This window comes from Pongo abelii, chromosome 9, assembly GCF_028885655.2.
Source record: "Pongo abelii isolate AG06213 chromosome 9, NHGRI_mPonAbe1-v2.0_pri, whole genome shotgun sequence".
In the NCBI taxonomy this organism is placed as follows: Eukaryota; Metazoa; Chordata; class Mammalia; order Primates; family Hominidae; genus Pongo; species Pongo abelii.
In genome coordinates, this window is record NC_071994.2 from 126,807,777 (window position 1) to 126,835,075 (window position 27,299).

At 50.0% G+C, this 27,299-nt stretch overlaps 1 protein-coding gene and 1 pseudogene across 13 annotated transcripts in view; one reads left to right on the forward strand and one right to left on the reverse strand.

Annotated features, from left to right (window-relative positions):
• GRAMD1B (GRAM domain containing 1B) overlaps positions 1–27,299 on the forward strand; it is a 193,156-nt gene that overhangs the window by 154,868 nt on the left and 10,989 nt on the right. For all 13 annotated transcript variants that reach the window (XM_024255669.2, XM_054525303.1, XM_024255670.3 and 10 more), the window contains 10 exons: positions 9,295–9,379; positions 9,948–10,051; positions 11,147–11,242; positions 15,677–15,757; positions 18,659–18,774; positions 20,551–20,707; positions 21,844–22,033; positions 23,898–24,041; positions 25,031–25,149; positions 25,432–25,574. In XM_024255669.2, the coding sequence (XP_024111437.2) occupies positions 9,295–9,379; positions 9,948–10,051; positions 11,147–11,242; positions 15,677–15,757; positions 18,659–18,774; positions 20,551–20,707; positions 21,844–22,033; positions 23,898–24,041; positions 25,031–25,149; positions 25,432–25,574 (1,235 nt within the window). The remainder of the gene's footprint in view (positions 1–9,294; positions 9,380–9,947; positions 10,052–11,146; positions 11,243–15,676; positions 15,758–18,658; positions 18,775–20,550; positions 20,708–21,843; positions 22,034–23,897; positions 24,042–25,030; positions 25,150–25,431; positions 25,575–27,299) is intronic.
• On the reverse strand, positions 13,022–14,664 carry LOC103889424 (splicing factor 3A subunit 3-like; annotated as a pseudogene).

Consider the following 27,299-nt stretch of genomic DNA (forward strand, 5'->3'; position numbering starts at 1 on the left):
GGTGTGGCATGGGGCCACTGTCTAGGTCATCCTGGGGCGCCCCGTGCAGCTGCTGCATACCTAGAAACTGTTGTGGGGTAAGCAGGCCTGGCGGAGGCCACCGCCTCTCACTCACACAAACTGGGTGGTGGGATTTGGACGTTTTCCCCTGCAGAGCAGCTGTCTGAGGCTGTCAGCTGGCCCCCGCCGTGTGTTCTGCTCTTTTGGGACTTCACAGTGGAGGGGCTGACCTCAGATGATCCTCTTTGCCTCCTGAGCCTGCCCTCCTCACACCTAACTCTGATGAATCCTGGGAAAGCCATCTTTGCCCCCTCCCTGGACACACCAGGTTCTGCTCCAGCAGGAGATATGGGCATGGAGTAGCTGTGGCTGTGAAGGACAGAGTTGAGGAGGGTACTCTGGCCAGGGGATGGGCTGGAGGGGAAAGGTGTGGGTTTAATGTAGGGACAGGGTTGCAGATCAATTGTGTGGGCTGTGTGTGTGTTTTCTTACTTGGCGCTGGGCGGTTCCTCAAAGTCAGGCACGTGCTCACGAGCCCTGTGGCTGCCAACATCCTGCTGCCCAGTGACCAGCCCGTCCTGAGTGCTGTTGATCTGCAAGCCTTGGCCGCCACCTGCCCCCCACCGCAAACAAGGCAGAATTTGGTGGGCTGTGCTGAGTTGTGGAGAGAGTTATGGGCTGAAGTATCTGGGGGTGGGAGAGAAGCCAGACTCTGCTTCTACCTCTGAGCCACCCCCTTACCTTCTAGGAGGTTTCCTGGCCTGTGGTGTCAGAAGACGGGAGGGGGATAAGTGCTGAGCTTCCTGGGAGCGACCCGCAGCCCAGCTGTCATGGGGACCCCAGCATCCTTCACTCAACTCTCCCTTGCACCTTTTGGAGCAGCATCACACAAATTCAGGCCCCCATAGGGGAACAGGACCCACGTGGCTGCAGGCCTATTAGACAGTTCAGACATCTCCGTTTGGACAGGCCAGCCCCTGTCCTTGTTGCTAATCTCCTTCCTCTTCTCATCTGTCATTTCTCTTTTTATTGCTCTTTAGCTCAGCCTTTTGTTTCATTTCAGCCTGTGCTTCCTTGGATTCTTCTCAGCCCTTTGCTCTCTGACTCCACCCCTTTCCTTTCCTTTAATCTCCTACCATTAGCTTCTTTTTCTGATTTCCATTCTCCCAGCTAGGTTTCCCTCTCTGTCTGTTTCTAACAGGCTTTACTTTCTTCCCTTCTTTCCGCCATCCTTTCCCCCTGATTCCTTCTCCCTTAGCCTCCACCTGAGTACTCAGCGTAGCGATGGGGTAGAAGCAGATGCTGTCTCTTGGCTGGAGGATGGGGTGGCCCAGAAGTCAGGGGTTCGGACGACACATATGAGAGCCAGCGGAGGAGCTGGGCATGACGGAGTCCTGCTTTCTGATGGTTCCACCTGCACCGGGTCTGTGCAGAAGTGTTTGGACCTCAGCGACTCTTTGCATCATCCTCCGAGATGTTCTCTTTTCCCGGCCTTGTCCTGCCTCTTCCTTTATTAATTCTCACTTTTCTCCTTTCACCCTCCACCCTCTCATCCCAAGTGCATTACAGAAACATCCCTGACTCTCCACTTAGCTCAGATCATTCATTCTCAGAGGCCAAGCGCATAAGGGGCTCTTTGCTGAGGAGTGTGTGGGGCCGTCCTCTCCTGGACTCATGTGGTCCCTCTGGGGGTCCGCCCTCGGGTGACAGGGCACCCTGCTCCTTCAGTGTGCAGTACTCATGTCCGTGCCCTCGTGTGCAGATGCCTCCTTAGGAGCTGCAGCTGAACGAGCTCCTCTCCGCAGCACCCCTCCACAGCTGTCATCTGTGCCTGTTCAGGAGGCCCTTGCCCTGCCCCTGCTGCTTTGATCTAGTTTTCTGTGTTCCTTTAGGGAGCTCCGCCTTTCTGCCTTGCCTCTGCTGGGCTGGTTGGAATCTGCCCTTCAGGCAGGATCCTTCTCCCCTTCTCAGCTTTGCTGACTGGCCCTCTATAACCTATCTCCAGATCCTAGGGTCCGCGCTGCAGCCATTCTGATATCTGAGGCTCATTCATTACACTAGCCGTCCTTCAGATAGGTAAAGGCATTGTAACGCCCAGCCCTGGGGATGCTTAGGAAACCCCTGGCTGGAGTCAGAGCAGCGAGGGCCAGTGCCCTGCAGAATTGCTGATAGTGGCAAGAGCATTCAGGCCCACTGGGGCAGCCTGGGTCTGGTAGGAAAGGAAGCCCAGCCACCAACCAGCCCATGCCTCAGCCTCCCCCTTCACCTGCTGCCTCTCTGCAGAAGACAAAAGCATTTCCTTTTACATGGCTAGCCCGGGAGGAGCCATTGCCATGATGACAAACATGCTTGGTCTGAAGAGTGAGTCATGCGGAGGCAAGTGGCTGGACCCCAGGGACACGGGGAGAGGCCATGGCAGGAGAGTGTCAAGTCTGGAGTGGGGTTTGAAGGCAATGCCATCTGCAGGTGCCCTGAGTCCTCCCAAGCTCAGTTATATGTACTCCTGCTTACCCCCGAAGCCCCAGTCTACCACCCCAGTCATATTCATCAGGGCCTTCAGATCAAGGGAGCTGTCCTAGTAGACATGAGACGGAGGGAAGAGCAGAAATAGGGTTTTGCCTTCAGCGGGGAGCCAAGGGCAGAGTTGAGGGGCAACCTGGCCAGGGCCACTGGGGCAGGAGGGGTGAAATTTACTCCCCCTCAGCCCCCAATGGCGCATAACGTCACAGGGGTTTCCTTCCTTGGCCTCCTGGCACATTCCTGCGGGCAGTCTTCTCCATGGCAGCCCCAGAAGGAGCATTTCTGAGATCAGAGCACAGGAGCCCAGACCCTGGCAGCCGCCTGAGACTTAGCACCCTGCTTGCCTGGAGCACCTGCAGTTAGGGCTGCAGCTTTGTGAAGGAGAAGGAGGGATAGTGCCAAGCCTGGGGAGTGGCTGGCATAAGCGAGAAAGCAAAAGAACAAAGGTTTGTAGGAATGGAATTCAGGGTGTTGGGGGTGGGCAGTGGAGAGAGTAGGAGACCTGCCTCGCACCTGGTGTTGCTCCAGGACTGATGCTGCTCCTCCACCTCTGTCTGTCTCCCCTCTGTATTTACTCCCAACTTGAAGGGTCTTCCTGGCTCCCTTCCTGAGTTTTTCAGATGAGCCCCCAGCCCAGCCCAGCCCAGCCCCACCCCTTCTCTACCCTTCTCCATAGCCCCCATGCCTGCCTCAGTCTCCCTTTCCCTCCTTTGCTCAGTTACCTCCTTGTCTCCTGTCCCACATCTGGCTTCAGCCTATCCAGATCTGGCTGCAAGGTCCGAGTTTCCTGTGTGGATCTTAACTGGTTTCTTCCTAGGTGAGATCAATGCCCCACCGAAATCCATCTGTTTTCTCCTGGGCTTCTCCACCCCCTCCCTCTCGCCGTCCCTGGGAAGAGGGTACCACTTGGTCCCAGCTCCTGGTGTTTGCCGTAGAGTTAATGTTTAGCCCAGGGTCAATTCCTTCTCTGCTGGCTCTCACCGAGCCCTGCCCAGCCCTTGGCGTGGGTGTGGGGGAGACAAAGACTTCTGCGTACGGGACTCATCTCCCAGGGCTTTATCTCACAGGGTGTATCCTGTCTCTATCTCACCCCTTACAGCCCAGGCAGCCTCTTGGCCTGTAGCAATACTCAGATGTTTTCGGGTAGTTACTGTAAGGATCCAGAGCCTCTTGGAGCTACCTACAGCCTACATACTGGGGTCTGGTGTCACCCCAAAGGAGGCATTCTGATCACCTTGGAAAATGGACTTGCTACATTTGCCTGCCACGCTGCTCAGGATAGGGCTGACATGCACGGTGAAGAGAAGCACGTGTGCTGGGGAGAATGTTGGTAGCGACCAGGCACTGACAGGCCAAGCATATAGAATCAGGGATCTTTGTGTGTACACGTAAGATGCAGTGTCAACAGGCATCCTTTGAGAGGTAGATAAGGAATGCATTCACTTGGTAAATACTTTCTTAGCACCTGACACAGTATCCCTTATCCAAAATTTTTGGGATCAGATGTGTTTTGGATTTCTGATTTTTTTGGCTTTTGGAATATTTGCATATATATATAATGAGTTATCTTGGGACCCAAGACTAAACACCAAATTTATTTCTTATATCCCTTATACATATAGCCTGAGGATTATTTTATATAATATTTTAAATAATTTTATGCACAAAGAAAAGTGCTGACTGTGTTTTGACCGGAATGTGTCACATGAGCAGCCTGTCACGTGAGGTTAGGTGTGGAGTCTTCTGCTTGCGGCATCATGTTGGGGCTCAAAGGGTTTCACATTTTCGGATTAGGGATGCTCAACCTGTACTTGAAACACATCACGGCAAGTGTAGTAGAAGATATGAACCTGTTTGAGGCATAGATCCTTCCTGGAGTTATCCTTCGGACAGAGTGAGACATGCCACACCATGAATGGAGAGCTACATCTGCATCCGTGGGGTGTCCATCTAGAGAGGGTTGTAGGAGTTTGTTAGGGGAGGGTTTGCGGGAGGAGTCAGACTCTTCTACTTTCTCCAACACTGTTTACCTGGGAGAATCCAGGTTCCTCTAAATTAGCATCTTTGGAATCTACTTTTTTTGAGAGTCTCTCTCTGCCACCCAGGCTGGAGTGCAGTGGTGTGATCTCGGCTCACTGCAACCTCCATCTCCAAGGTTCGAGCGATTCTCCTGCCTCAGCCTCCTGAGTAGCTGGGATTACAGACACCTGCCACCATGTATGGCTAATTTATATTTTTGATATATATATATACATATATATATATATATATATGTATATATATATATTTGTAGTAGAGACAGGGTTTCACTATGTTGGCCAGGCTGGTCTCGCACTCCTGACCTAAAGTGATCCGTCCGCATTGGCTTCCCAAAGTGCTGGAATTACAGGCATGAGCCACCATGCCCAGCCTGGAATCTATGTTTTTAAATGTGTTCACTGAGCCATTTTTAAATACAGTAAAGTTTGAGGGCTGCTGTATTAAATTGCCAAGACTCCTAAGACAAAAGCACCATTCCTCATCCTGTGCAGGCCAACACCCTCCTGGCAAGGTGGCAGAGCTGGGGAGGGTGAGGGAGCGGCCCCATTTGTTTCAAGGGTCTGACTTTTCCTGGGAATCCACATCTTCCCTGCCCCACTGCTGTCTCATCCTTTCTCTGGCTTCTTGGTCTGGAGCCTTTCTTGCCCCATTGGCCTGGCTTTCATTTCCCTGGATTTTGCTGCTTTGAGGACCAAAATCTGCTTCTAATATTGCTACTTTGCCCTGAAGATCTGACAATCTTTTTGGGCTTGATCCCCCTTCTTGCTAATGCTGAAGGTTATATAGGGTCCATGGGAAGGAAGAGGCTGCCTCAGACAGATCCCGAAGCTGTTGATCTCAGCGTCGCCACCACCAGCATGTCTGAAACTGGATCAGCAAAATCCCCAGGCTGCTACTGCTGCTTTGGAGAAGTTGGTGGATGGATGGGTTGGTGAGGTGTGAGAGTGTCTCCAAGAAGTCCCTGGCAACTTGAGTCTCACATTTCAGATTTCATCCTAACAGCAGTGCCCTGCCACCTCCCCTCCCTACTCCACGCCTCCATGGGGAGCCCTGACCAGCAACTTTCCATTGCAGGGAACATCTGCTGGGGAGGCCAGGCTCAGCTGGGGGTTACTGGAGGACATTGGCCGGGACCATCACCCAGATCCTGTAACTTGAAGCATGTGTAGGGCCCAGCTCTGCCCGCCCACCCGCCCTGCCTCCCTCCTTCCCTCCCTCTCTGCCACGGGTGACTCTAACAAAGAAGCTGTTTGCTGGTCAGGCGAGCAGAGCAGGGGCTGAGGAAAGGGGTGTGTGTTGCGCTGGGGGTGAGAGCAGGCCTTGTTGCTGCAGCCAGTGGTGGCTGCTCTGCCTGGGTGAGGGCTGTGAGTCATAGCCCAGTGCCCGCCCAGGGTAGAGGTTGATTAAACGTGCCACTCTATGGGACAGACCACGACTGGGGAGCTGGGCATTCGGTTCCTTTGCTGGAGTTTCAGACCAACAATGAGTCACTCTGCTGCATGTAAGTGATTGGCGGGGTTAGACCCTGGACCCGGCTGTGGATCATCCTTGTCCTGCAGAGTCTGCTTGTCCACTCAGGGGCCTGCCTCTCGGACCTCCAGCTGGCCCTGGGCACCTGCGGTGCCATCTGCATCCTCTGGACCCTAGGGGTGACTGTCTGCACTGACCAGGTGGAGGTGCGTGACCACACCACCTCTGGGCTACTCTCCGCCCGTGGACCAGCCAAGAAGAAAGCAGAGCCCGCCATGGGAGACTGGCCGGCCAGCTTGTCCTGAGAACCACACTGACCACCTCCGCTCACTTGTGAAGCTTCACGCTGGGCATGCAGCTCTAGGAGCAGAAAGGACACCGGTCAGAGTCACGCAGGCCCTCTGCCGAGAAACCAGAGGCCACCCATCCACAATCCAGCCAGGAGAGACCAGTTGTTTTCATCGTGTGGGGACAGTCGGGAGTCAGTGCTCAGGGAGCCGGGTGTCATTGGGAGGGGCAGCCGTGCTGGGCAATGGAATCACTGACGGAGTCGGGGGTCCTCTGGAGCCTTCTGCTGGAGCAGGAGAGCCAGCTGCTGCAGTGGTACCTGAAGCAGCTTGGCCATGCACCTGCTGCCACCGAACACCATTGCTGGCACGGATCTGAGGAAATCCCAGCCGTGAGTGTGTGACCCAGTTTCTCTGAGTCTCTGTGGTAGTTCTGCACCCTTGTTATGCCACTTGGCTCTCCTACCCGAAGGCCCCAGATTTGACAATCTTGGAACCAAAATTATTTGACCATTTTAAATTGAAATAGGTGAGCCAGGCCCCGCCTTTGGGGGTGCAGGAGGGAGAGGGCTGGGGTCTCTGGCTTCGAGAGGCTGCATGGTGGCAGGCCCAGCATGCCCAACTGATGAGCCTGCCATCCACACAACAGCCCTGTGGAACAGGCATGTGTTGGTAAGCCTGGATGAAGGAGTCTCCAGACTGGCTGACTTAGCAGGCCAGGGCTGGATTCACCCTCCCCTCTCCCTGCTGCTGCTACAGCTTTGTTTTAAGGAAAGTAGCGGCCCCCTCGATTTGCCTGCGGGTTGGAGATTGTGGCCAAATGTCCTGTACCTCCACCTCTATGGATACCTGAGCTGTCACTGGATTTGTGAGAAGCAAGGGGGAGAAGGCACTAGGACAGAAAATTAGACATAGGACCACTTGGGGCTTCAGGGGGTTGGAGGCCTGACATCCAGTTTCACCTGAAGTGTGTTTGGGGTCTCCTAGTCGGCTGCTCCTCAGGCTGACACTGGAACTTTGTAAATACGAAGACCTAGTAGAGGGCTTGGAAGGCTAGTGGGGGCCCCAAAGCAGGTGAACATCTCATTCTCAAGGCAATGTGCTCTTTTGGGGGAGCCCTTCTGCTTCCTCTTGGCAGGAGGACCAGGAGCAGTTACCCTCCAGAGGCAGCACAGAGTAGGGGCTCAGACAGCACTGAGTCAGACTGCCTCGCTCATATTCCACTCCAAGTTGCTTAACTTCTGTGTTTCTCAATTTCCTCAAGTGCAAAATGGGATAATAAAAATAATCTGGGGTCTGATGCAGTGACACATGCGCATGGCTTATGGCTGTGCTTGGTACGTGATAATAACTCCATGTTAGCCACATAGCAGCTCTAGAAGGTCAGTTAAGCATAATGAGGACTCACTGGTGATCAGGTGGTCAAGCTGGGGTTTTCAGTGTGTGGACTCTGTTCTAAGAGGCTAGGGGGCCATCTTGATTCCGTATCTCAGTGCCAGTTTGAAACTAATATAGGGGCCAGAGGAATGTTGTTTTCTAAGTTTTTTGTTGTTGTTTTGTTTTGTTTTGTTTTTGTAGCCATTGGCTACACCCTAGGCTGAGGGTCAGCAGTGCTGTCTCTGCGTAGGTAGTCAGCGCATCACAGGTGGAGTGCGGGTGTCTCCGTTTGGCCGTGCGTGGCTCATCCCAGGTTTTGCACTTGATTTCATCTGTCACCCCTGGTGCTCCTCATCTGTCACCCCTGGTGCTCCTCGTCTGTGGGCACGTATTTTCTTTTTAGTTTCTTTTTTATTTTGTTTTTTAAATTTAAGATTGTAAGCCCTCAGGTCAGGCACGGTGGCTCACTCCTGTAATCCCAGCGCTCTGGGAGGCCGAGGCGGGTGGATCACTTGAGGTCAGGAGTTTGAGACCAGCCTGGCCAATATGGCGAAACCTCGTCTCTAGTAAAAATACAAAAATTAGCCGGGCAAGGTGGCGCATACGGGTAGTCCCAGCTACTCGGGAGGCTGAGGCAGGAGAATCGCTTGAACCCGGGAGGTGGAGGTTGCAGTGAGCCGAGATCACACCACTGCACTCCAGCCTGGGTGACAGAGTGAGACCCTTTCTAAACAAACAAACAAATAAACTAACCAACAAACAAACAAGATCGTAAGCCCTCAAAGGGCAGGATTTCTGTGTATTCAGCTGGCTCATGGGATTTCCAAGGAGGATTTGCTACGGCAGTTTCTGGGTATGAGCCTGCTCCGAGGCAGCCTTGTTGCTGGGTGGGAGGTGAGCACAGGACCAGGGGTCATGAGATCTGACACTGACCAGCTGAGGACCTGGGGCAGGGGGCTTCTCTCTGGCCTTGGTCTCTTCCTTGATGCTGTAAGGATTGGGTTAGATAATGTAAGGAAGAAGAGGGAAGTTGGATGCCTCTCGTGTGCCTGTTGTGTTTTTTTAATTCTCTATCTGTGCGCTTATTGCAGTACTGGTTTTATGTGATTTCTTAGAAAATCATGTCTTTCCCACACAGCCAAGTGCTCACTCTGATAGTCATGACAACAGCTTCTTCTGAGGGGTGCTCTGGGCAACATCGTGGGGGGCTGGGCAGCCTTCTTGGGTCCCTGCTTCACTGTCAAGGTGGTGCTGGCAGAAGGCAGAACAGCAGTAGCTGGCATGGTGGATCCCAGGAAGCACCCTGGAGGTGTCCTTCCTTCCTTTCTCTTATCGGGATATAACGAGAGCCCCTCCTTGCTGTGTCTGGCATTTCTCATTGGTGGAGGTCCTGGCTGCATAGTGTTTTACAGCACCAGATTCTCCCCACTGTTTCTCCACACTGAGCCCCGTTCCTCAGCCTGGCCTCCTAGGGTCTGTGGGAGGGCAGAGCCTCATCTTTGCTTTTTAAACACACAAGCAAGTGCTCCTCCTCTTGCCCTTCCTTCCTAACCCCACAGAACCGGGGTGCATCCTGCTAACCTTGGCCATTGTCACGCAGGTGTTAAGCCCCACCTACAAGCAGAGAAATGAAGACTTCAGAAAGCTCTTTAAGCAGCTTCCAGACACGGAGCGCCTCATTGTTGGTGAGTTGGGTGACCTGAGAGGGGATGAGGGGGAAGTCTGGGGAGCCCCCGGCATAGCACTCAGGGTGCTTCTGTCTAGAGGCCTCAAGCCAACCCAGGTAAGCAAGGGAACAGGGAGAGAGGTTGTCCAGAGCCCTGGCCCCAGCTGTCAGGGCTCGAGGCTGAGTATCAGGCTTGTGGCAGCCTCGAGAGCCCAACCTGGAGTGAGTCACCGGCATTTTTATCTCTGCAGATGGCCCGGTGGCAGAAGGGGTTAGCATAGTTGTGGACTGGGGAGGGAAGTTAGTTGAATTTTGTTGGTCTTTTCCACCTCTAGCTTCCTTGGCCCACTTTGCCATCACATTTATTTATCTGCCTCTAGGCAGTTGCACATCACGCTACCTTTATGCTCCTCATCATGAGATGGTAGGGACTTCCTTGGCTGCTAGTTCAAGCGTCTGGCACCCCTTGTCCATGGTGGGCGTTGGGCTCCCCCAGTGCTGGTGGGAGGGATGACATGCCTACTCTGCAGTGGTTTGCTGAAAATGCTTCCTGCCTCTGAGCTCCCCTATCTCCGCCCCTACCACAGATTACTCATGTGCACTCCAAAGAGACATTCTCCTTCAGGGCCGACTCTACCTCTCTGAAAATTGGATCTGCTTCTACAGCAACATCTTCCGCTGGGAAACTCTGGTAAAGACCTGGGCATGCTCCCTTGGGCTGTCTCCTTGGCTATGGCTGAGCAAGCTGCCCTCGCTTTCTTCCTTTTGCTGACTTCGTGCTCTTCCCAAGCCTTTGCGTAATTAACAAAAGTATGCCTGAGTCTTGAAAGATACTCAGTTCTAAGTCCCAATAATAAGGTTTCCTCTGCCATGTCTCCCCCTCCCTCCCTCCCCTTTGGGTGTGGAAGAGAGGACTGGGAGCATTTGCTTTTGTCAAATGCAGGCAAATATTTGGCATGAGTGACTGCAGGAGGAAGCATAGTCAAGTAGAAAGGGCTTTGGCCTTGGGACTTTAAAGAACCAGCTTGCACAATTTCTGGGTTCTGTAACTAATTAGCGGTGTGATTTTAGGCTAGTCCTTTCTTTGCCTCTATTTCCTCATCTCGTATACTAAGGAAGAGAAAGATTAACTAGATGACTTTTTTTTTTTAGACAGAGTTTCACTCTTGTTGCCCAGGCTGGAGTACAATGGCAGAATCTTGGCTCCCTGCAACCTCCGCCCCCCGAGCCCCTGGGTTCAAGCGATTCTCCTGCCTCAGCCTCCCGAGTAGCTGGGATTACAGGCATGCACCACCACGCCCGCTAATTTTGTATTTTTTAAGTAGAGATGGGGTTTCTCCATGTTGGTCAGGCTGGTCTCGAACTCCCGACCTCAGGTGATCTGCCCGCCTTAGCCTCCCAAAGTGCTGGGATTACAGATGTGAGCCACTGTGCATGGCCTAACTAGATGATTTTTATGGTCACATCCTGCACCAATATTCTGTGTTTCTGTAAGTGGCAAATAATGGCAGGACCTCTGCACATTTAGCAGACTGTGTAGAAATTAGAAAGCTCTTTGCCCAAGAATCAAGATACTCATGGCTGTAGACAAGGCTCAGTCCCCACTTTGCTGTCTGCCCACTGTGAAATAAAGGGGTAAACCAGATGATCACCAATGTGGCCTCTTCCAGGGTTATAAATATGTGATCTGATTGCCTCTGTCTACACTGGCGCCCCCTGAACACTGTTTACCTGACTTACTAATGCCCCCCTTTGCTTACTCATTCTCTGTCCTCTTGGATGCCAGCTGACAGTCCGTTTGAAAGACATCTGTTCCATGACTAAAGAAAAAACAGCTCGCCTCATTCCCAATGCCATCCAAGTTTGCACTGATTCAGAAAAGGTAAGTGGAGTCTAACTCTGGCCTTTCTAATCCTCCCTTACTCCTCCTACTCTTGTATTTCTGCCCTTTCTTGAATTGCATGAATGTGGAAGCCAATAGGATTGGGACGAGAGGTGCTAAGGGCGATGCAGATTCCAGGAACCACCTGCTGGGTGGACAGGCTAGGGGAGGCTGAGCAGGGGGAGGATGGAGTGGCCAAACATTGGACCTGGAGCCAGAATACCTGAATTTGAGTCCATCGACTGTAAGCGTGTTGGGGGTAATATCTCTAAGCCTAAGTTTTTTCACCTGCAAAATGGAGCCAGCAATACTTATTTAACACAGTCTTGAAATAATATCACATATATGAGAACATATATGAAAATTGTAAAGCAGTATACAAATGTTAAGAAGTCATCATTATGTATCAGCTGATTATCTCTCAAGAGGTTGGGGAGTCTGATAGAAAATGGATTGTCCTTATCAGTATGGGGAGAATATGTCAGATAAAATTCAGGACAGAGCAAACTTCACTAGAGCCTGAAGATGAAGAGGTTCAAGGCTAGGGGTAGACTGGGTTTCTGCTGAAGGCCAAGTTTACAGTTCCCTTGGACTCAGGCAGTTCAGTGGCAAGAGCCAGGAGGCTTTGGGGTCAGATAGTGTTTGGTTTTACCTATATTTGTTGTTGTTTTTTTTGTTTTTTTAAGTAGATTTATTAAAAAACAATTGAAGGCCTGAGTGTTGAGAGGCAAATGGGGCCTCTGGGGGATTCTGTCCTGCGGCAGGCCTGACTTTCAGATGACTGTGCTTATAAGGCAGATCAGTGCCTTCCTGGGCTGCCCTAGTTCTTTCCATTTCAGACACTAGATTTGGATCCTGGGGCAGCTGCTGAACTCTACCCAACTCTACCATGGCTACCTAGGCTTGGAGAACATGTGAATATTAGCTACATTTACAGTCAAGTAGGGATCTTGTAGAAGAAACAGGTAGACAGACCCATCAAAGTCTCTCATTCTGACCTAGCAAGCAGGTGAAGTGACTGCTGGTCCTAGTTCCATTGTATGTTGAGCTGCAGGCCAATTCCAAATAGCCCAACTCCTTTTTTTTTTTTTTTTTTGAGATGGGGCCTCACTATATCGCCTAGGCTGGTCTCAAACTCCTAGGCTTAAAGGATCCTCTAGCCTCAGCCTCCTTAGTAGCTGGGGCCACCATGCCTTTTTTTTTTTTTTTTTTTTTTTTTTTTTTTTTTTAATGAGACAGGCTCTCACTATGTTACCTAGGCTGGTCTCAAGCAACCCTCCTGCCTCAGCCTCCCAAGGAGCTGGGACTATAAGCACAAGCCACTGCACTGAGCTCCAACTCCTTTCTTTATGGAACTATAAAGGCAAACCTTGGTGCCACACTTGGTCCTTAGTAGCAGCCCTGGCTCGTCCTCCTAGTCTTTCCCTAGTATTTGCATCAATGGCTAACTAAGCTGATGGCAGACCTCATCCTGGGGTAATACTCATTCAGGGAAGTAGCAACAAAGGAGGGTGGGGAAAGAGCTCAGGTCAGATTTACCTAACATGATGTGTAGCATAACAGGTGCCCATTAAATCTCAGCTACTTCTGAAGTTGGTGAGAAAGAGGTAGGGAGGCATTAAGACCTGACGCACTGAGTTGGTCCATAACCCTGGGCTTCGGAACAAGGTCTGGTTTTATTTTCTGGCAGAATCTTTTTAAATATAAAACATAAAACACATCTCAGACCTGCTATCTGCCAGCATGCCTTGTTTCTACAAGTTGCATGCTAGACCATGAAACCATGTAGCAAAAAGTCTTTACGAGGATTTGATTGGGAGAAATGGAACAAGCAGATCTCAGGGAAGCCTGGGCTAGCCCCAAAGCTGAGCTACATCCCTGAACACTAGAGCAGTCCTTTTTTTTTTCAGATCCTCATATGTCTTCCTATTCACAGCATTCCCACTTGAGTCTTCATATTCTTCCTCAGTGTCAGGCTGCCATCATTCTGAAGCCTGCCTTGTGAAGTCAGTTTGTCCCACAAGGAAACAGCATCTTCAATCTGTGTCACATTAGCAAAGTGAGCAGTGTTTGGGATGCCCAAACACCTCATGCCATGCCGTGAGCATGACGCCATTCACAGAGTGCCGCTGGAAGGCTTTGGGTCCTTGGTAGGTGTAGTTTCCACAGATCTCACAGTTGTAGTTGATATTTAGGCCATGAAGCTTATACAGCCAGTAGGGAATGGGTTTGCCATCCCAGCCAAGTGGCAGGTTTTTGGGGTTGTAAATGATCTCGTTCTCTTCATCTTCACTCTCACTCTCACTGATTTGCACTTTTTCGTCTTCCTCTCACTCTTCTCCCTCTTCTTCTCGCTCTTCTCCTGTCCTTGCTTGCTTGTGTTGTACATTTTCATGAGTGAGATGTCGCTGTTCCCCGAGAATCTCTACGTATTCATAGATTTGGGCTTCTAGAAAAACAATGTCTTTGTTCCTCTCAGTGTCTCACTCGGTGCCCTTTGACTTGGGATTTTTGGCAAACAAAGAGGTATCAAGTGACTCCAGGGACTTTCCTTTGGTGCTGAATAGTCTCTGGGCTCGCTCTTCTGGGGTCCTGCCACATTTCAGTCCTAAAGCTAAGAGAGCAGATTTCAATCTGTCCAAACCCAGAGAGGCCAACTCCTCCCAGGAGGAGAATGCAGAGAGGTCAAGATGGGCTCTAGCCTGCGTCAGAGCACTGCTTGTCTCTTTCGGCCATCCAGGAAAGATCCCATTCTCCCATTTCTTCTCAAATTCAGCCTGAATCTTCCCAGAAAGTTCATTCTGATCTTGGAGAGGCTTCACTCTATCTGTGTAATCCTGAAGGTACTCAAGCAGCATCTCTAGGTATCTCTTATGCTCTGCATTCCTCCTGTCTTTAGGAATGTCAGATAATTGGTCTAAGATGGACAGGTATGTGATATAATCCAGCTTCTCAGATGCCTTCAGGTTAATGTACTTGAGGTAACAGTCATGGAGATCGAGGTAACGAGCATATCCCTCTTCATCTGTGAACTCCACTGAGTTTTGTGCCTCTTCACTTGGATTCTCTCGAGCCTTCAGGAGCTCCTCAAATTCCACTGACATTGGCACATAGATCTCATTTGGGTGCTTCCGGTGGAATTCCTTTATTTGCTTGAGTCTGTTATAGAAGTCAGCAAATTCATTGGGTCCTGAAATGGCATTGAGCTCCTCCTTTCATAATCCATCCTTATCATCATACAAATCCCTTGGGTTCCCACTGACTTTCATATACCTATCTTGCATGGCCCGAGTGCAGTGATCAGAAATGATCTGGTCCCAGAGCATGGACTTTTTAGTGAGCATCTCTTTGGCCATGACATCCATGAGCTGTTCCTTCTCCTCATGATAGCACCGCTGCTGCTCCAGTATTGTCTCCATCTTCCCTTCACCACGGCCTCTCGTTGTTGCTGTTTTTTGAGGCACAGTCTCGCTCTGTCACCCAGGCTGGAGTGCAGTAGCACTATCTTGGCTCACTACAACCTCTGCCTTCTGGGTTCAAGCGATTCTTGTGCCTCAGCTTCCTGAATAGCTGGGATTACAGGCGCCCACCACCACGCCTGGCTAATTTTTGTATTTTTAGTAGAGGCAGGGTTTCGTCATGTTGGCCAGGCTGGTCTCGAACTCCTGACCTCAGGTGATCCACCCACCTCGGCCTCCCAAAGTGCTGGGATTACAGGCGTGAGCCATGGCGCCCTGCCTGGTTTGACCTATATTTTGGACACTAACCAGCTTCTTGATTATACAAGTTACCTAACCTCACCAGCCTGTTACCCTTTATTAATTGTTAGCTTTGTTTATTATCTAAGGATTTTTGTGTGGTTTAAATGAAATAGCATTTGTGGACCACCTTGTGGTTGGTCAGTAAAGTCTTCATTACTTTCTTTCTGTCTGTTTAATGGGTAAACTCCACAAGAGCGGGATATCTTTCTGTGTTGTTTCTCATCCCTCACACATGTAGAATAGTGCCTAATACATACTAATACTCAAATATTTGTTGAATGAATGAAATAGGTCGGCAGATTAGTAGATTGTGGGTTTGTCTTGTCCTTCCATTTAGGCTAGTTCATAGCTCACCCCTTACCCAGTTCCAGTAGGTAGGTGAGGGACATTTCTTATGGAGATGAGAATTTCAAAACAGGGAGAAAAGCGCTGAGGAAAGTGTGGTTAAGAACGGAAGGACTTTGTCATACTGGGAACTTAACAGTACCAGGTACCCAGGCCTCTGGTGTGCTGATCCCATCACTAAAGCGGATGTGTGTGATCACAGGTAACTGAGAGTCATTAGCGTTTGAGGATGAAGTCAGTATCTTTTCTTAAAGGACGGAGGACCATGTCTCTCTTAATTATATTGTAACTCAACAGATACTTATTGTTATTTTCTTTTCCAATCTAGCACTTCTTCACTTCGTTTGGGGCCCGGGATAGGACGTATATGATGATGTTCCGGCTCTGGCAGAACGCTCTCCTTGAAAAGGTAAGTACTGCTGAGTTTGCTTTTGCTGTGGGTCTGGCTATCTCTAGAGAAGCCTTTGTCTCCTCAGGGTTCTGGGAATCCCCCACTGATAGTATTCTCCCACTGATAGTATTCTCCCACTGATAGTATTCTCCCACTGATGGTATTGGCCTGAGCCCTGTAAGTAGCATATAGTCTCCCACGAATGGCCTCAACACCCCCAGGAGTAAGGCACTCATTGTCTTCAGGCGCTTCCGTTCCACTGCTTTGAAATATCCCAGGATTTTCTCTAATCAGTTATGGTAATGCATTCAGCCATGAAGAAAGAAGTCCTTAAATTCACAGACCCCCAGAAATAGGAGGCACAGCAGGATGAGCGCCACCAGGGAAGCACCAGGGTCAGTCAGGAGATAGAACGGGAAAGGGGAAGAAGTGGGCAGAGCCTTTATTGTAGTTTTTGCAGGAAGGAGTGGGGGAGGCAGGGCAAGCAGGCCAAGCAGGTCTAGGATTGGCTAGTTTGAATAATTTCAGCAGGCTGCAGGTGTAGGGACTGTCTCAAGTTGCTTGGAAGCTTGGAAGCTATAATAGATAATATGGAGGGTGGGAATATGAGCCTTGGATGGGCTGGCTGCTATGAAAGGCCCACTCCTGGATGAGTTATTTCCTCTGTCTAGGAATTAGCTAACCCTGATGGGTCCCTCCCCAGTCAGGAAGGCCCCAGATGCCACAACATAAAGTACAGAAAGTGTAGTTAACACAGCCACCACGAATTGACTAGTTGAGTGTTTAAATGAAACGATGAAGAGACACAGCTGAAGGCACCCCTTCATGCAGTGAGTTGTGATTGCGCCACCGCATTCCAGCCTGGATGACAGAGCAAGACCCTGTTTCAATTAAAAAAAAAAAAAAGTTCCCACTCAGATGCAGTTGGATGTTGAGAAACTGTCTCCAAGCTAGAGAAAGAGATGTAGGAGAAAACGCACACACACACACACACACACATAATGTTTCCCCCAGGATTAATTTTTATGTGTGTGTGTGTGTGTGTGTATATGATTGACATGTGTGTATTTAAATACATACATATATTGGCCTTGACTCTAGCCCAAGCAAATGGCTGCATAAGAAAACTGAGTGGATGTATTATTTAGAGTTTCTTCTATTCTGAGAGTCTGTACCCCTAGTATCACTCCTGATAACTTATTTGAGCTGCAGTCTTCTGCCTTCACTCGCCATCAGTAATAGTAAAATGATCATGTGTTTTAGTCTCCACTGGCAGGTTTGAGTTTTCAGTTCACAGCTGCTGTCATTTTTAAATAAGACACGGGGTCATTCATATGCTTCGCAAATGCCCTCACAAATAATTGTAAGAATTGGGCCTGCTGAAGAGAGTCTGCTAACTGTGCTTGTCCTGATCATGGTTGGCCAAGCCAAGCCAGGTGGCGCTGGTCGGGGAAGGCTGCAGAGAGCAAGCAAAGGGTGGAGCAGGGCAGTATATGGTTTGGCAGAGAGGCAGATGTCTCACAGGTGGGTGAATGTTGTCCCAGGCAGGGTGGATGTTGCACATAAAGGCCAGAGATAGGAGGGGGAGGTCCAGGAGAGAAGGAGGTGATACCTCCCTCAGGCACTATGAAGGCCAGCATAGAGAGCTGCCACCCCCAACCCCGCCGGCCTAGAGGCAGGGCCCCAAATCTGCCGTTCCAGGCACTTCTCCTTAGTCAGAAAGCTGGAATCCTAGCTCATTGTACTCTGCCAGCTGCCTGCTTCTTAAACCATACCTGAAACCATGGGCTTGGGAGCTCTCAAATTATTATTGTTATTATTATTATTATTTACTCCCAATGGAATATTGTTCAATTTTTATATTTTTTATTTTTTTATTATACTTTAAGTTTTAGGGTACATGTGCACAACGTGCAGGTTAGTTACATATGTATACATGTGCCATGTTGGTGTGCTGCACCCAAATTCTTTAGGAAGTCTATTGGTGCAAACATTTTTGAAATGGGATTTTTTTTTTTTAAAGATAATGATTGCTTCTGTTTTTCTTCATGCCCTTGCCCTCTTTTCCACACACTTATCCCTGCCACCTTCTCCCCTTCCTCCCAGTCTGAGACTCATTCATAGTCTCTGCCTCTGATGTTAGTTCTTTGACATCCCTTTGCCTCTCTCTGGAGGCTCTGAACCCAATGAGAACAAACTTTTCTTAGAACAGTGTTTTTTTGGGAGGACACATAGGCACCCAGTGAAATAAGAAAACACTGGAACTAATGCATAGAACTGCAGGCAAACAGATTCCACCTGAGGTTGGGTAGTCACGAGGTTAGGTGAGATGACCTGTAAGGTTCCTAAAACTGTGGGAACGTAAGACTCTACGCGTAGGAACTGTCCAGCTATGGAATGGGCCATCTTTGAGGTCGAACCTCATTCTTGGAAGTGATCCAGTAGGGTCTGTAAGGCCACAGTTAATGCAAGAGGAGATTTCTGTGCAGTGTGGTGGGGCACCGGGTCAGGGGACCTCTGGGCATTCATTCAGAGTGCTAATCAGAAGCTCTGGGATCCCCTTGGCCCCAGAGTCACATGGGTTTATGCCACTCACTGCTGGACCTTTTCCATAAGAGCAAAAGGTGAGACAGTTACCATCCTCTGGGAGCCAGTTGGTCACGTTCTACAAACCTCTGTTGAGGGATCGGGCACCAAAAGGCCAGTTCCTGGCTTTGTTAAAGTCCACATTCCTAGGCAGAAGACTGGTGTCCTGCTGAGACCCCCAAGGCAGATGGGGGTGGTGGCTCTCCTATCGTTCAGCTAAGGAGAGAGGAGTTTCTCCACTTCTCCAGGGGAACCAGCCCAGCTCAGTGCCTCTGTGCAGAGTCGGGGGACCTGAGCGAGCAAGGCTCTAGTTGTTCCTTTTCTCCCCTGAAGCCTCTGTGTCCCAAGGAGCTCTGGCACTTTGTTCACCAGTGCTATGGGAACGAATTGGGCCTGACCAGTGATGACGAGGACTACGTGCCCCCTGACGACGACTTCAACACAATGGGGTGAGTGAGGCCAAGGACGGCTGCCCAGAGGCAGCCATGCAAGTGCCTGCAGGAAGAACCTGCCAGGCAGAGGAAATAGCACGCATGCCTGTGCAGCCATGGAATGAACTGTGGAATGAATGAGGGAAAGTGGTCACAGGTGAGGTCAGGGAGCTCGAGGGGGCAGAGCCTAAGGGCCTGGCCAACTTTATGGTTGGCTTTTACTGAGAGTGGGATGGGAAAGTTTGGCATAGATAATTGCTAAGGTCTGATTTAACATTTCAGCAGGATCACTCTGGTCGCTGCACTGAAAATACATTAAAGGGGAACCAGGGCAGAGGCAGGGAAACCCGTTAAGAGGCCGTTGAGTAATCTAGATAGTTAGATGAGGGATGGTGGTGGTTTGGAGGAGAAATGGCAATAAGTGTTTAGTTCTTAAATAGATTTTGAAGGATATGTTGGTGGAACGGAAAGGGACCAAAGGTGGCTTTCAGATTTTTTTGGTTTTACTGCCTAGAAGGATGGCATTGTTCCAAACGGAGATGGACAGTACTGTAGGCAGAGCAGGTTTCGGGGAAAGATCAGGAGGGTAGTTTTAGGCAAGTTGAGATTGAGATGCCTGTTAGCCAAATGGAGATGTCAAGTGGGCATTTAGGTATGGAGTGTGGAGTTCACAGGGAAGCCTGGGCTGAGGCCATAAACGCAGCAATTATTAGTGGATAGTCATGAGACTAGCTGAAATTTCAAGTGACTTGGTGAACCTAAAAGGAAGTTCAAGGACTGCTTGGGAGCACTCAGTGAGGGGAAGAAGCAGCTGAAGAGAGCTTGAAAGCACATGCAGTGAGGGAGGAAGGCCCTAGGAAGGCTTCCTATCCTGGGAGCCAAGGGAAGGAAGTGAAGCAGAAGGTATTGTCACTGTATCACCTGCTGTCGATAGGTTAAGGAAGATGGGAAGATGTGCCCGTAGACTGGCACAAAGCATGCTTGAGGGTGGAAGGGTAGCTAGCTGCAGGCTTGGTGGTGGTGCAAGAGGCATACAGGGAAAAAAGCAAGAAAAGAGCATTGAGTATCTATCGTGCTTAGGTCTGGGCTCAGTCGAAATAATAGCGTTGTCGCTTAACCTCTAAGAATACCTATTTGGTTATCTCCAAAATGCACATAATGATTTCTGGAGAGTTGTCAAGCATCTGGATTTGTTAAGTACAGGTCAGAAGATGATGATGATGATAGGGTGATGATTGCTCCCTTAGAGGAGGCTACAGCGGCATCCCTGAAGTGTTCCTAGATGGGCACCCACCTTCATCTCAAGGAGGTTTTCTTTCTAGGTGTATAATGCAGAGAAGTTTTCTAGTTATCATCAAGAATTTGGGCAATGCCACTGCCACTGAAGGAGCGCTCATGTCCAGAGTCCTGTCTTAATCACTGTTTGGGAAATGAAATGCATGCTCAGAACCCAGATATTTGATTCAGAGGCTTAAAATAGGATGAGCACCCATGGAAAAAAAATAGCTTAAGATAAATAATCCTTTCATTTAGGTAGGGATAACTCTAAGGAGGCTGCCTAGAAAAGGTGAGTTTGCAGCTGGGGGGGCAGGGAGGGGTGGGGTGGGATGTGAAGGAGATTTGAGGAGAGCAATGGGGTAAGCGGGGGATTTTTGGTTAGAGGAAGATCATATACAAAGCAAAGAAGCAGGAAATCTCATAGACTTGGATGGATATAAAGGTCTGAGATTCTTAGAGTAGTTGGCCGTCTTGAACCACTGAGGTTAACATGGACTCACTGGTGTCTCCTGTCAGATACTGCGAAGAGATCCCTGTGGAAGAGAATGAAGTGAATGACAGCTCATCCAAGAGCAGCATAGAGACCAAGCCAGATGCCAGTCCACAACTGCCCAAGAAATCCATCACCAACAGCACACTGACATCCACAGGGAGCAGTGAGGCCCCCGTCTCGGTATGGGCAGTCAGCCTTTGACTTCTACCCCCAGTCCTGTGGCCAGCGTTTCTTAGCATAGTTCACTGGGAACCCAATCTGGGGAGCAGGTAGAGAGGAGATTGGTTACATTGTGCTCAGTTTCTTGAAGGAGGCATTCTGGAGCAGATGGGCTCTCTGTATTCTAGTGGCATAGCCTGGGGTCCAGAGCTGGGGCTAGGTGCCTGGGGTGCAAGATTGGGTCTGACTTCTGAGCAGATGAAAACCATTTCAAGCCCACTGTGCTGGGCTGCTGCTGATCAGCCCTTCTGGTAGAGAACAGTTCCAGGTATTTTTTCACTGCCTTGATCTGACGTCAAAGTCATGCATGAATATAGAACTATAGAACAATTAATTGTTTATCCACTCATTTGGTTGATATTTATTGAGTATACATATTGTGGCTTATTTGTCCACTGTGGTAGACTTTATGGAAGCCATAAAAATGTGTAAGAGAACCCCTGTCCTCTGGGACTCTGTTATAGAGGAGGTAGAACCAGGATGAGGAAAGAGAGTCAGGGCATGTGCTGGCAGGCAGAAGAACAGGTAGGGTTCTTCAGGAAAGGACTCCCTCAAAAGGGAACCTTGTATTTCAGTAGGCTATGGGTCAGACCACCTGCCTTCAGAATGAAAACTTTATTCACTGGATGCCTGGTCTTTATTTTCCATCTCTGAGGTTATCTTTAAAATGTAAAGAGTTGTATTGGTTCCCTTCCAGGGCTAACAAGAGAATGAGTTTTAAAAAATGCTTATGAAGCCTTTCGAGCTTCTTAGGATAAACAGGTACTACCTGGAGGCAGGCAGGCTGACCTTGTTGCAGGATGGTGCAGGTGTGGCTCCAGGAAAGGGCCTGGGCCTGTGGGGACCAGCTCTGTGCATTTGGGGAACTTGTTGTGCTATTGGAATGGCGAGCGTGAGAAGTGCAGTAGTCCTTGTACTGTGTTTGCCCATCCTCTGTGGCAGCTCTGGGGAAGGGCTTTGGAGTCTGACTCTGACTTCGCTCCTGAGCAGCTGAGCTGGGAGTATGAGAGCTGCCAAGGCCGCATCCCTAATCTCCCTTTGGAGAGTAGATCCAGACCAGGTTTCCCTGGTGGGTGACTCCTCTGTCTTGGCTCCAGTTTGATGGGCTGCCCCTGGAGGAGGAGGCTCTGGAGGGAGATGGGTCCCTGGAGAAGGAGCTCGCCATTGACAACATCATGGGGGAGAAGATTGAGATGATCGCTCCTGTGAACTCCCCTTCACTGGACTTCAATGACAATGAGGACATCCCCACTGAACTCAGTGACTCTTCCGACACACACGATGAAGGTGGGCATTTGAAAACGGGTCTGGAGTGGCCCTTGTTCTATTTTGAAGGCTAAAAGGAGATCTCTATGTGGGGACTGGAGTTACTATCTAGGTTCCTGGTGGAAAGATGGGAGCAGAGCTTCCTTAACAAAAGGTACCTGTGTTATTAGTTTACATCCCTGTTTTCAGTCTTTTGCTGTAGGAGCCTCCCATAGATAATGCTTTGTTCTGTCATTTAGTCTTGTCACTAAATATACCCCCTATTGACTTTGGCTTGCCTTGCGGCCCCGACCCTCACAGACATGCAAGGCTAGGAGGCAATGTTTATAAGCCACAAGGAAGGCACCAGTCAGCTGCTCCCTGGAAATAATTAGATTTTAACAGAAACGTCCTCAAGATGGCTGCAAAACTTGTTAATGCAATTTTTGCAGCGTTGGGTATTTAGGCCCAGCTAGAAGAAAAGGTGTTGCTGGGTCAAATAGGGTTTGGAGACTCCCTTGTTTCTCTAATTTTTGTAAGCAGGTAGCTTCTAACTTCATGCCTGCATAGGATTAGCTTCTAGGACCTCCCTTGGGAATATGCTGCTTCTTACCTTCCATTGAGAGAAGCCAGATTCTCAGCATTCATGAAATCAATTGATGGATTTCCTCCATTGAGTGAGTGGTCTGTTATGACTAGTGAGCATATGAACACAGTGCTCACTTGTGGATCTGTGGACACCTCTCCCAGGGGCCACCTGCCGTGGTTTTCTAACTTTTGGTTGGCTTACCCACCCTCATCTAGAGTCCAGGGTTGGCACAAATGACTACATGGGTTGGATACTGCCTAATTCCAGGGTGCCTTTCACATAAACTGAGGTGTGAATACCCGCTGCACTGCGCTTGTGCAGTGCCCATCTGTGCAGTCATCGGACTTGACTCTACAGGGTACTTCAGAGTTCTCTGGTTTCCTCAGGGTCCTAGGGGTGCCAGAAATGTCAGCCTCCTCCTGAGATCACACACCCAGCCGTGCAGGTGCAGTAATTAGGGACTGAGGGGTGCCAAGGGCTCGGGGGGGAGCACTGAGGCTTTAGCAGCTCACCTGTATCCTCAGATGCATCCTCCTGTAGCAGCTGGAAAATTCAGATTACAGGTGAAATTCCCTGGCTGGCAATCTTCTGTATATGGACACAGTGATGTGCCGGGAGGGCTCTGCATCCCTGAGACTGAAGGAAGCTCCACTTTTGGAGCCCTCCCACACCTTGCTCTGTGTGCCTCTCATTCTGGTTTGAATTCCTATTTTGCTATATGATGAAGCTGTAATCGTAAGTTTAAAAGGGGGAGCAGGTATTGACATCATGGTAGAAATAGGCTGTCTTATGGAACTGTAACTAGGGATCACAGCCTGTTGGGCCAGCCCCAGCCTTAGCAGCAGTTCTGTACACTGATTCTTTCAGGTTCGTCTACGTTCCCTTGAACAGACCTATGCCATGGGTTACAACTACAATTTGTTGTCGATTGGAGTTAACTTACAGACTCTCAAAACCCCATTCTTTGGGTTTAGGCAACTTCTAGAAGTAGTCATTTATTTGAATTTTAGTCTAAGATCAACTGAATTAGGGAGGTTTGAAAGTGTAAAAGCAAATCGTACATTCCCAAACTCTTTGTAAAGAAGGAATGGGTAGTGTCAACTAAAGGAAATGGTGTGCATCCCAGCAAAAGAAAGAGACCGAAAGCAAAGTCATAAACCGTGCCCACGAGCTCAGCTGTCCTGCTCCGTGGCCTCTCCATACCCTTGGTGGCTGTGCCCATGTTAGCCAGAGACACAAGTGCTCTTGGAGGATGTCCCTGGGGCCCCCTGCCCCTCCACTGTCACTGTCTGCTTCCTGATCCTGTCTTCTGTGCAGGGGAGGTCCAGGCCTTCTATGAGGACCTGAGTGGCCGGCAGTACGTGAATGAAGTCTTCAACTTCAGCGTGGACAAGCTCTATGACCTCCTCTTCACCAACTCGCCCTTCCAGCGGGATTTCATGGAGCAGCGGCGCTTCTCTGGTCCGTTCTGCTGGGACTGTACCCCCCATTCCTCCCTCTTCATCCTCATTTCTTCCCTCTCTACATTTGCTTCCTTCCCTTCCTTATTCCTCTTCCCACACACCCTCCTTCCCTCGGCCACCTCAGGGCCCAGACACCCTCTCTCCAGCCTTCTGTGGTGTGGGAGCTCCCTCAGGCCCTGTTGCCCTCCCTTTTCACCAGCCCTGCAGCTTCACCCTTTCCCACTACACACCAGGCACTCGATGCCGGCCCCTAAGACCTACCCTGTCCCTGCCCTCACAGGGCTCACCATCTAGTGAAGCACAGTGGCTCTCACTTGCTGGCAGCACCCACTCTATGCCATGCACATGACATTATCTCATTCAGTCCTCACAGCTACCCTGTGTGTGGGCACCGATGAGGCTGCTGGAACTCAAACTGTTAGTGCTTGCCTGACCTCATGCAGCTAAGAAGGAGCTAGGCCGGGCCTCACATCTAGGATCCGGGGGTTCATGCTTTGACCCTCTGTGCTTCTGCCTCCTCCCCGTCCCCCAAACTCTTCCCACAGCAGGGACCTCTAAGCATCCAGCTGTAACAAAGCATTTGGGCATCAGCGATCCTGTGTGCCAAGAGGAGAGGGCACGCTGAAGGCACAGGGAGGTCATGGCTTAGAGGAGAGGACTTGTTCCCAAGGGACCCTAGGCCCTCACCACAGTAACACCAGTGTTGCCAGCACCCCCGTAGGTGGCCCCAAGACCTCCTGTCCCAGCCCCAGGAACAATCAGCATTCTAGAGCGTTGTGTAGAATTTTGACAATGCTACAATGAGCCTCTTTCTGCTTCGGCTACTCCTCCTCTTCCCACCCTCCCGCCGGCCCTTGGGCTCACATTGGCTTCCTTTTGGGGGCCAGGCAGTAGTAAGCACAGTCCAGGTCACTTGGAGGGGAAACTCGGATTGGGGAGAGGGCTCTGCCCTCCCTTCCTCATTCCAGGGCTCTCCTCTACCCTTAGATATCATCTTCCATCCATGGAAAAAGGAGGAGAATGGAAACCAGAGCCGAGTGATTCTTTACACCATCACCCTTACCAACCCTCTGGCTCCCAAAACTGCCACTGTCAGGGAGACACAGGTGAGCAGAGCCGCGGACGCACAGAACAGCGGGCTGGAAAATCCCGTGTTCTGTCTTGAAGGATTAAGGGCAGATGTCAGGAAGAAGTTTCAGGGCACAAGTGTCATTTTGCCCCAAAGCAGTGGTGGCATCTTGCTTGTTTAGATGCTGCTGATTCCAGGGATTCTGGTTCTCCTGTTCAGAAGCCGTGGGGTGGGGTGGGCTTGGGGAGGCTGGAGAAGGTGCTTTTCCAAGCTTCTTGCTCCTCTTCAGTTTTGTCCAATGGACCTTTCCTGCCCACAGACCATGTACAAGGCGAGCCAGGAGAGTGAATGTTACGTGATAGATGCCGAAGTCCTCACCCACGACGTGCCCTACCATGACTACTTCTACACAATCAATCGCTACACGCTCACCCGCGTGGCTCGGAACAAGAGCCGACTCAGGTGCGGTGTGTGGAAGGCCCCGTGCGGTCAGACGGGGGTCCTTACCTTAGAGAACATTCATTTGCTCCTGATGGGGAAGGAGGAGGTGGGGAGTGCTTGGCTGCTGACTCTCTTTATTCTACTTTCTCTCCGAAGCCTTACGAGGCTCACCCACCACTCTGTTTGAGTTAATTATTCTCTCCACTCTGTACATCTTGTTAGTAAAACTTGTATAGCTACTACTATTTATTGGTTGTCTATGGCTCATACAGTATAGTGTAGGCGCTTTACCTACATTCACTGGAGTATTTAGAATGACTCAAAGAGGTGGATTTATCTTCATTTTTCAGATAAAACTGAGTTTCGTATAAGTTAAGGAACTTTGCCAAGAGTCATGTCTTTAGTAAGTACTGAAACCCAGATCTTAGAGTTGTAAACCTGTGCTCTGTCCACCATGCCGCGTGGATTGCCATTAGTGTTAGACAGTGAGCTCCACGAGGACAGGAATGCCATTCCACTCACACTTTATTCCCAGCACCCAGCTGGGCCTGTACATATCAGAGTCCAGAGAACACTGATTGAGTGAATAATTAGTTCTGGGCACTGTAATGTGCTTCCAAAGGAAGGAAGAAATTTAGACCCTGACATTTTAAGAAACTTGTAGTCTAATTGAAAAGTCAAGACACACACCCATTTGAAAATCACCAGACGGTTTACCTGTACCTTAGACCAAGTTCTTTTCATTGTAAGGAGCCAAAAATTCACTGATGTAGTTCAAATAAAAGTTTAGTAAAAGGTTACACAGAGATCTCTTGGGCTTCAAGAAGTGTGCATCAGGAAGGACCTTTGTGCTTCGTGCCTATATTCACACATTTTGGGAGGCTTAGGCGGGAGGATTGCTTGAGCCCAGGAGTTCGAGACCAGCCTGGGCAATGTAGTGAGACCCTGTGTCTGCAAAAAAATAAAAGTTTGCCAGGAGTGGTGGCAAGTACTGTAGTCCCAGCTACTCGGGAGGCTGGGGTGGGAGGATTGCTTAGGCCCAGGAGTTCGAGGCTGCAATGAGCTATGATTGCACAACTGCACTCCAGCCTGGGAGACAGAGTAAGACCCTATCTCTTAAAAAAGAGGGCCTGCATCTTTTTCATTCTTTTGGCAATTTTGGGGGGTGGGGGGGTTGGGTGTTCTGTGCTTCCTCCTGAACATGTACTCCTCCTTCAGCCTTCCTTCTCTTCCTCCTTCAGCCTTCCTTCTCTTCCTCCTTCCTTCTTTTATTTCCCTTCCTTCTCTCTCCTTCCTGTTCTTATCCTTTCCTCCACAGTGCCTAGGTTTCTTAATTCCAGGTTCCTCAGAAGATCTTTCAGTTGCATCTTTTCTCTGCAGCCATGCAGAGGTAGCTGGTTGACCTTGAACAGACCATTATAGGAAGGTGCCCATCCCCGATGCAGTCAGCGGTTGTTGAGTTGGGGAGTGAGGTGTCTCCAAGTACAGGCACTCTCCCATTGCGACATGGGTGGAGGTGGCATCCCTGAGGAGGGGGATGAGGCCGGGTTGGCAGCTTTAGTCACAGGGTGGGATGGGGTAGGATGGATTAGCTGGGAGAATCTATTGGCAGATGCGATGAACCTAAAGGGGAGGCAAAGAGCAGGGCTGCTGCATAGGAGAGAATAGAGCTGATACTGCAGGGGTATGGGCAGAAGTGCGACCAGCGACTGGGAGCGAGAATGCTTGGAAAAGAGCAAGAGCCGG